General features: G+C 33.7%; 2 protein-coding genes across 3 annotated transcripts; both read right to left on the reverse strand.

Annotated features, from left to right (window-relative positions):
- Window positions 1-1,202: 1,202 nt before the first annotated feature.
- LOC141702363 (uncharacterized) lies at window positions 1,203-4,392 on the reverse strand. Its single transcript, XM_074506067.1, has 6 exons — window positions 3,749-4,392; window positions 3,115-3,365; window positions 2,628-3,003; window positions 2,416-2,547; window positions 2,010-2,185; window positions 1,203-1,555 (listed from the first exon to the last, which is right to left on the reverse strand). Exons 1-6 carry the CDS (start codon window positions 4,295-4,297, stop codon window positions 1,432-1,434), a joined length of 1,608 nt encoding a protein of 535 aa, XP_074362168.1. The 5' UTR covers window positions 4,298-4,392; the 3' UTR covers window positions 1,203-1,431.
- Window positions 4,393-5,131: 739 nt separating this feature from the next.
- Window positions 5,132-9,416, reverse strand: LOC141702364 (uncharacterized). Of its 2 annotated transcripts, none has more exons than XM_074506068.1 (8): window positions 9,233-9,416; window positions 9,059-9,098; window positions 7,675-7,884; window positions 7,297-7,361; window positions 6,304-7,180; window positions 6,080-6,216; window positions 5,774-5,963; window positions 5,132-5,682 (listed from the first exon to the last, which is right to left on the reverse strand). In XM_074506068.1, the coding sequence occupies exons 1-8, from the start codon at window positions 9,296-9,298 to the stop codon at window positions 5,195-5,197; spliced, it is 2,073 nt and encodes a 690-aa protein (XP_074362169.1). In that variant the 5' UTR covers window positions 9,299-9,416; the 3' UTR covers window positions 5,132-5,194. The 2 variants fall into 2 exon arrangements, with proteins under 2 accessions (XP_074362169.1, XP_074362170.1); XM_074506069.1 differs by having other exon boundaries at window positions 9,343-9,360.
- Window positions 9,417-9,812: the final 396 nt, after the last annotated feature.

The raw sequence follows: 9,812 nt of genomic DNA on the forward strand, positions 1-9,812 counted from the left end.
TTTATAAATGCAATTAACCGATATTAGGATATTATTATTATTTATTTAATTAAAAAATATTTAAACATAATTAAATTAATATCATTGCATTTTTTAATTCAAATTAAGAATACATTCAAACATTAAAATAAAGATTACAACACATAAAACTTAATTTGAAACAAAACATAAATGAAAATGCGATGAGAACTAAATTATTAATTTAGTCCGACAAATTAAATCGACTTCCTCCAAGATAGTCAAAATATTGCCCGTAACTATTTAGGTTGTTTTGAGATCCTTGACCTTCATTTTCAGATCTTCGACTTTGAGAAGAAGAACGTTGCTCTTCTGTCAGCATGATTCTAGTCCGTTCACCACGAACAAATTCACGTAAGTTTGGATCAGATATAGAGTTCAAATCTTTTAATAAAAACTTATTTTCTTCCTTATATTCAGCAAATGATAATTTTCGCTGTGATACTTGATTCTTTTTTTTCCATATATATTTGAAGTTTAATAAGAATTCTATTATTCATTTATTAACAATTTTAAAATAAAACAAGTAATTAATAATAATAATAAAATATAAAGATCATATCTTATATCATCCAAAAACAATATATTTTTATTATAAGATCTTAAAATAATTAAATAAACATTCTGAGATTTGGACCGAAATTTAGAGTCCAAATTTGGACCAAACTCCAGTGCCAGATCCTGACAGAGAACAGGTTTCTTGATTGAGAATTTTTAATGTAATTTTATCAGTGTAAGTGATTGTTAAAACTGGAATTTGCAATTTTGTAGAAAGCAACAATGATGATCATGAAAATTTGCACAAGGTCTGCCCTTTCTGTAATGCCCGTTTTGTCATAACTTATACTACTCGGTTATACTTTCTTCTTCATTACCTTTGTTGCATTTTAGCATGCAAATTGCAAAGTACCTTTTATCCGGTGCATAAATTCATGCATTTTTTTCAGAGGAGTCTTACAAGTCAACTAAACCTTAAATACTGTATATCGGCAAGGGTAAAACAAAGTTCATTTAAATTAAAAAATAACAGGATACATTCACCTAAATTGACCAAATCATGGGAAAGACAATTTCTTTGCTTTTTGGCCAGAAATGATCAGGCAGCGACTACATGAACTTGGTAGAATAATTAGGGGAAGAAGTGGTCGGGGAAATATAATGTACATCAAGCATGATTCCGAGGATAGCATGTAATGTAGGGAAATTATATATATAATCAATGTACTTTCCATCCAGAAAATCATTTCATGCAACTAGATCATTTTCTGCCTAAAGCACCCCACTTTAACAATGACATCATATAGATCAAGACCTCATGCCAAATACACTTTGTTTGACATGCTCAGAAATAAGCTGAACAATGTATGACAACAGAAATCTTTGTGCTCACTAACACATGCATTGATCATGAAATCATTCCCACTCAATAGTTGATGGAGGTTTGGATGTAATATCTTGGACAACCCTGTTTACACCTCTAACACTGTTGCAAATCTTTCTTGCCACATCATCAAGGAACTTGTGTTCAAAATTATACCTGCAATTAACAAATTAAAAGGTGGATGAATAAATTTATTGTAAAAGTTGAAGAAGTGCAGAAAACCAAGAGGGAATAGCTTTCTCAATATAAAATAAACTGACAATAACACACACAAAAGAAAAAGATTCACAAACTAGACATTTTCTACTTGCATGGTAAATGAGCAGGTAAGAAATGCAGAGTAAAATCAATACAATTCCCATTGGTTATCACCTCAAACTCTGTAAGAGAACTTGACAATTTAAGGTGCATGTACTGTCTTTAGTTACTTCGATGTAATGTTAGTTGTACTTTTACATATTGGATAACCATCTATAAATATCCTTGATTATGTCAAAAGTAATGTTAGTAAAGCACATCAGCTAACCAGTAAATAGTTTTCAAGTAGTGTATTGAAATGAAATATTACAAACAAACATGGAACAGATGATACTATCTAGTATCTACTCACCAGTCTGCAGTCATTCCATCTTGACTTGTTACAGCTCTCAATGCAACAACATGAGAATGTGTTCTTTGATCTCCTTGAACCCCGACTGATCTTATTGGTAAAAACACAGCAAAAGCTTGCCATATGGAATCATATAAGCCAGCATCTTTAATCGACTGAATGAAAATCTCATCCACCTAAAGATATAAAATGACCAATTTGTACATGAATGCAAAGTATAACTTACCAGATATAGAAAAGTTGCAGATGCCATATATTTCAAAAATGACAATTGTGATAAAAAAAATATTATTCTTTACTTGGTGCTCTGCTATATGTCTATACGACTGACAAGATATCAATGCCCTTGTGCTTTCAGCGAATAGAAAAAGGAAAGCAATACACTCTCAACCATATTTTTAAGTACCTGGCGAAGGATGTCCAAGGCATTTCCTTCAGTTACATCACCCAAGACTCGCACAGCAAGGCCAGGTCCAGGGAAAGGATGGCGCTTTAGAAATGGTACTGGAACATTCAGTATTTTTCCCAGTTCACGAACCTGCTCACAAGTCAGAGAAAGAAACAAATGGGAAGCATGATACCAACAATATTGAGTGAGTTGTAAGGTAAAATGCAAACCTCGTCCTTAAATAAAAGTTTAAGAGGTTCAATGAGCTTCAATTTCATGTCCTTGGGAAGCCCTCCAACATTATGATGACTCTTAATTGTGTGGGAGTGGGTTCTTCCACTACCAGGTGGTGGACAGGATTCAATCACATCAGGATATAAGGTTCCTTGAACCAGGAAGGCAGGTTTTTTCCCTGTTTTTTGTTCCAAATCATTAGCAAAAGCATCAAAAATGCAGATGAACTCCTTTCCGATAATCTTTCGCTTTGCCTCAGGATCTACAACCCCTTTAAGCTTGCTGAGGAATTGCTCTACAGCATCAACGCAGGTAACAGGTAAATGAAGATCCTTTTCGAATGTTTCCATCACCCGTTCTCTCTCCTTGAATCTACAAAATATAAATAACACATTACTCAAATTCCAAATTTCATGTTATTGTCATTTTCATAACAGGTAGAAAAAGAACAAATTTATTCATTCCTTCAAAGTTCAAACACACCTCAGTAAGCCATTATCAACAAACACACAGTGAAGTCTGTCTCCAATTGCTTTGTGAACAAGAGTAGCTGCAACGGTGGAATCAACACCGCCAGACAAGGCACAAATGACATGGTCCTCAGTCCCAACCATTTCATTAATAACCTTTATTTCTTCCTGCATAACATCTGTCATAGTCCACCCATCAGAGACTCCACAAACATTAAATAGAAAATGCCTCAATGTTGCCATCCCTTCCGGTGAATGTGTCACCTACATAAACCTCTCACATTTTAGCATAAGATAATACCCCCTTTTAATCCAAAACACTACAAAAATCAAATTGAATAACAATAGCAAAACAACAACAATCTAAGAAACAAGAAACTAAACTAATCAAATAAACATCTTACCAACCAAAAATTCAATATCCGCAACATTCATAGAGTTTCGTCTCTACTCTCTGACATTATAAAAAATTTATCACTACACTACCGAGAAACAAAGTACATTTCTCCACAATCCAAATAATTCACACATTACCACAAAAGATTCAATCTTTATTCCAATGCAACAGTTCTAACACACACAATAACACATTAAACAAGTACAAATCCCCAATTCATCTGATACACAAAACATAATTACACATATACCTCAGGATGATACTGAAGACCATAAAACCGCCTCCCCGGATTTTCGACAGCAGCAACAGACCCCTGCTGACTCCTAGCCACAACTTCAAACCCCTGAGGCAACCTCACCGCCTCATCGCCATGACTCATCCAAACCATCTGTTTATCCCCAATTTTTCGACAATCAAACAACCCACAACTCTCCTTCAAAACCTCAATCTCCATTCTCCCATACTCTTGCTTCTCCCCAACTCTCACTTCCCCACCAAGCTTCTCCACAAGTAATTGTAATCCATAACAAATCCCCAAAACAAACACGCCTTTACTCTCAACATACTCAACGAACCCATCTGGGAATGACGGCGCGTCGGGCGCGTGAACCGAGTGGGGCCCTCCAGAAAGGATGATTACAGATGGGTTTAAGTCGGTGATGGATTTGAGAGACGAAGTGCCGGAAATGCAGAGGGAGAAAACGGATAAGCTTCGGATCCGACGAGTGATGAGATGGGTGTATTGGGATCCGAAATCGAGTATTAGTACTAGGTTTGTTTTGACGGCCTGAGCTTCCATTGCTAGGGTTTTAAGAAGCTCTGGTTTGGATGAATTGAATAAGAAAGGGGGGTTTAGTATAGTACAGTGTGTAGTGTATAAATGGTGTTATATAGGATTAGGGTTTTAGGGTGGCGGGAAGGACAGCCCTAAAATATCTACTATATTGGTAATATTTTTTTTTTTTTTACAAAAAGAATATAATAATTATATTATTTTCTTAATATTCTCATGACTAAGTTCTAATTGCTTTGTAAAAATAATGTTAAATACTTGATCTCAATTTTAATTAAAATATTTTTAGAATATTAAATAGATTTGGTAAGATTCGTACATTCTAATAAATTTTTTATTTTGTGAGCATACTACTAAAATATCATAATTATTAAACTTGTTATTTTTTATTTTGTGAGCATACAACTAAAATATCTTAATTATAAACTTGTTATTGGAAGTAAGTTTAATTTGTCCCAAATCTAGGTAGATTACTAATAGGATTGATATGAGATCTTTAGAATAAAATGTTTATTGTTCAGTTTTTTGTTGTTAATATTCATTCTGTAGTTGGATTGCATGACCCCTGCCTCTCTGACTCCTCAACTCATGCCTGTTTTCGTTTTTAAAGAGCTTGTGTATATTTTTGTAACAACTTTTGTTTGATATTTTATAGTGCTTGAGACCTTTTTTTAGTTGCGATTTTATACAAGTTTGATAAATATATCTTTTGAAAGGACCCATAAGATTCTGGTGTGTCCTCTATCCTATTTTGAAATGTGACACTATAAATATGTTTAGTTTGGTCTGTTCTACAAAGGCTTTTAAATTATATATAAAAAAATTCACTAGTAACTAAAACAAGACAAGTTTTCACTGTCATTCATATTTTAGAAGCTGAGTTTAGTTAATGGATGGTTACATTTATCTAACATAATTGGTCTGCATTATTAGTTCCTCCAACAAATCATCAGTTAGTTGAATCACCACTTCTTCAGTCTCAAGCTTCGTGCCACTCCAGTTATCATCTCTTTTGACATCTTTGACTGCAAGGTCTTCTAGTGTTCGTGGCGTTTCTGGTGGAACAAGATACCACTGAATTTCTTTTAAGAATTCTTCCATCATGTTCTTGTCTAGAACTGAAGATGCCACAGTGCTTTGTCTAATGGATGAAGCTCGAGGGTAGAAACTATAATGACGTCGATTTAACTCTAGTAAGATGTCCTTGATGAAATCCAAGAAAATTTTTTGTTCAGCTAGTGAAGAAGTGTTGAGTAGTTGGACTGAGGAGTGCAATTTCTTTGATAACTTTTCCCCGTACAATCCAGTAGTTTGCAGAAAAGTTGTGGAGTGATCTTTAATAAGTAATGCTTCTTCGCAATCAGTATCATGTTGTTGCATATGAGATTTAGCTGTTGAGCGGTACTTGACAGTTCAGTTAAATTTAAAAATAGAAACACAGGAAATAAAAATGCTTGCGAATTGATTTTTTGCTCGAATTACCAGGACAGTTTATGTTGCTGCTGAGGCCAGTGAAACTCTTGGCAAATAATGACTCTAGTACACAAATGGAGCTCGGATGTTCTTCTCTGTCCTTACTGGCATCTTTAGTCTCAACTTTGTATTCACTAAAAGGATCTGATGAGGAAACAACCAGTGAAGAATTTAAGGGCTTGTTCTCTAACCAAAAATCCTGAAAAGAATCAGAAGGTTAGTAGGACTAAGAGAAGATTAGGAGCATCATTCAGTAGTTCGCTCTTAGAAATGACCTAAGAAGTAGCTATATGGTCTTAAATTGAAAACCATTACCTGTTGTATTGAACACTCAGAAAATCTGTGTTCGCAGCATACTTTGGTTGTACCAGTACCTTGTTCAGCACAAGATAGTTCTGAAATATCTAAATCTTCTGATTTGATCGTATCACTCATTTCCATATTTACAGAAGCTGCACATAAGACATAACTTTAAGTGGAGGACAATAAATCAGAAGCTTAATACTATATTTCAAAAGATGGGATTAGTGCAAATTTACCTTTGCAGCTTAAACCATCACTTGAATAGGCAGGTTCAATAATCTCATCTCTGGGCTCCAAATTTTGCGATTCATCAGCAAGTTTCATGAGACTTGCGCTTATTGCGGCTTCTAGATTTTGAAGTGGCGAACTGTTACCTTCCCAAGCATATTCATTGTTGCTGCAAGCTGAATCTATCATCGATTGCAGGCAAACAGAAGCATCCGCATCCTTTTCTTGACTAATAGGTGCAGAGTATTCATATTCGGGTGAAGAGAGTGGTGAAGAAAGTATGCTTTTCAATGTTCTTGGTCCTTGTCTGTCTGAACAATGTTCTGCTGCTTCTGCATTTCTTAACATTTTAGAAAGGCGCATCTTTGCCTCAAAATCTCTTTTGTTAACGTAGCTAACATTTGGTAAGTTCAGTTTTTTGCTAGCAGTAGCTCTATTGCTTAACTCCAGATTTCTATACTTTCGTAAAATATCCCTTTCTTCTTTTGTCAGTCTTGGCTTGAGAACAACTATAGAATTCGAAGTAGAAGGAATCTCAACATCCACTGGTTGGCATCCATATTGAGATTTAATCCTCTCTAATAATGATTTATGAGTAGAATGTGTAGGCGTTTGACGCTTTCTTGGAATGGCATTGTTCCCACAGTCAGCAAGCTTGTTTTCGTATAGTAACTTAACCGTTTCTTTCTTTGCCTGCTGCAAATTCTTTGCATTGCGGATTCGCTTTATTAACAGAGAATTAGGATCTTTCAGGAGTTTCAGAAACAACTCGCTGTTTGTATCTAAGATTTCTAACGCAAACTTGTGCATCTCATCATTCTCTTGAATTACTTTTGGCAAATATGTCTCATCATCCATTCCTACACCTTTGTCCTCTGGTGCATTCTGAAATCAAATGTGACAGCAACCATATATTAGGAATTCCTTAATACAATTCGATTTTTTTGTATGCATAATCATCTTAACTCTTTAACTCTTGAGACATCAGTTGTTTCACTTGCCTTGATCCCTTGACAATTATGTCCAAGAGTAGAAGTATTAATTTTCCTCCTAGGATGCCCTGATCCTGCAAAAGTTGCAGCTTTTTAAGTTTTTCAAAGAAAACAGGCCTTGGAAAAACAACATGTGAATCATAATTTAAAGAACAAAGGAGAAAAAGTTCCATAGAAAAAACAACAAACTGCTACACATGTTTGTAACAAAATATCAGAAAATCCCTGGTAGCCTAAGTTGATGTGTATTAGAGAAAGGACCGCTGTTAACACTTTGATCGCCTTTTAATAAGAGAAGAAGAAACACACATACACACACACAAACAAACACACACTCTGTTAAGTATCATTTTATAAATAGTTTAGGTGTTATCGATGATTAATTACCAGTAACATCTTTATTTTGGTTCTTCTTAAGAAGCATCTCTTTGGGACGACAATGTCGGTGATCAAAAAAACCTTTCAGTTTCCACTTGCAGCCCACCTGAATCATTTCTGTTACCACAACATGTTCCCTTTTCTTTTGCATGATAATCTTGCTCAAAATATGCTGCTTAACTTTGACAGAAGAATCCCACTTGTATAAAAAAATCAGTCCTGAAATGTAACAAATCTTAATCTTCACAAATTATCACAAGAACATGTAAAAAATAATAAATTGCAGAAGTAGAATCTTCATGTCATAAAAGGAGGCGACAGTAAGACAGTACTAGTACATTATGTAATTATAGAAATAAAAAGAATATACAAGTCAGGCTCTCCAGTTTTGACTCTCTCCCCCTCTTTTCAGTAGCATTATGTAATTTATATGTGAAATTTACGCATCTCTGTTTCATTTTTGTCCGGCCTTTGATTCCAAAGTTAACCATATATGACAAACCATTGAAGATCAATTCATTCACTACCAAGGCACACACATCACACATGTATATACAAGGAATAAAAATGACCAGCATTTTAGTTTGCGTGATTAGTGGTTTAAACAAATATTAGACACTAATCCATGTAAATAGTTTGCTTAAACAAAGATTTAGACACTAATCCACATACATCATTCATGACTAAATTATTAGTCCAGAATTAAGGGGCTCTGTCACTACCTTTTCAATACGTCTATTCATCAAGCTCAAGAGTGAATACCCAGTTTATAAATCAATCAAAATTTTTTAATTTCTTTAAAATTAAAGAATTAATGCATTCTCTACGCTTCACATTTGCAGTATATATAATTAAATATATTTACAGAGCATAATACTACTAGACTCATATATATTAAGCAACCAAAAAGAAGAGCTAATCTTGAGCAATAATAATATGATTACAACTCGGCATTTGAGAACGATTTCGAATACGTTTACATGGACTTTAGCATTTCTCTTTAGAAAAAAACACAGAATTGAAGCTTATCATTAGTACTAATGATCTTTCAATTTATATGTTCTTTTTTACAGAAATCCAGTAAACACCATAATTAATTTTTTGCATTCATGCTCTTTTATTACAAAGATACTAAAACAAGAAAAAAAGAGAAAGAAATCTTTAGTAATGCATTTTACTAAAACAATATATAGACAGAAAAAGAGAGTCATGGAGAGGATGATTAGTACTGCAATGACCTCTGCAAATCAATAATATTATTTAAACCTTAGGCAAAAAAGCTATGTCATCTTTTGAAGATGAACATATTAAACTTTAAATATCCAGACATTAAATTTAACAGGTAGAAATCATTCCCATGTTTGTGTTTATGAGTGACTGAGTGTTTGCATACCTGAAAGAGCTTTACAGCTTGATGAAGTAGCTAAGCAGCTCTGTACATGAAGGAGATTATAAGATGGTGTATCAGAATTCAGAACTTAGAAGAGTGTTAGAATTTACAAGACAGAGACAGACGAAAGGAAGAAGAAAGAAGAAAGAAGAAATAGTGGTACAAATATAATGCTACTTGTTTAGTTGTTAATAGTAACACTTGTATTATCATCAAATTCACAATACGCAACCAACAACACATCTACGAGTAGATGAGAATGATGATAATATATAGATTTCGTGTACCAGCCACTTGATTCAGCATCGCTTTCATCACAAGTTAAAAAACTAATGTTTGTTTTCCATCTCTCTCGCTCGGCTTTACTAATTGACTAATTGTCCAAAGTGGCTAGGTAGATAACTTATATATACACCGTGATTTACTTCTTTGACTTACTTTGTATGTCTAGAAATGGACACACGTACATGTCACGGGCCTGTTTCGCTATCTCCAAATAACTAACTTATTTAATTATAAGTTCATAGGTATTTATCGATGAGTGTTTGTCGACCCAACTTATAAATCGAATTTATAACTTATAAGTTTATAAGTTGAATGTTAGTAATGTCGTACTTTTTCTCAATTTATTTTAATTTTTTTTAACTTTTTTTTTTAATTTTTATTTTAAAATATATGTTTGTAAATATTATTTAAATTTAAAATTCACGAATTAAAAAGAATTGTATTTAAATTTTATTTATTTTAGCTCATTTAA

Source organism: Apium graveolens, unplaced genomic scaffold (genome assembly GCF_009905375.1).
Source record: "Apium graveolens cultivar Ventura unplaced genomic scaffold, ASM990537v1 ctg4912, whole genome shotgun sequence".
Lineage (NCBI taxonomy): Eukaryota > Viridiplantae > Streptophyta > Magnoliopsida > Apiales > Apiaceae > Apium > Apium graveolens.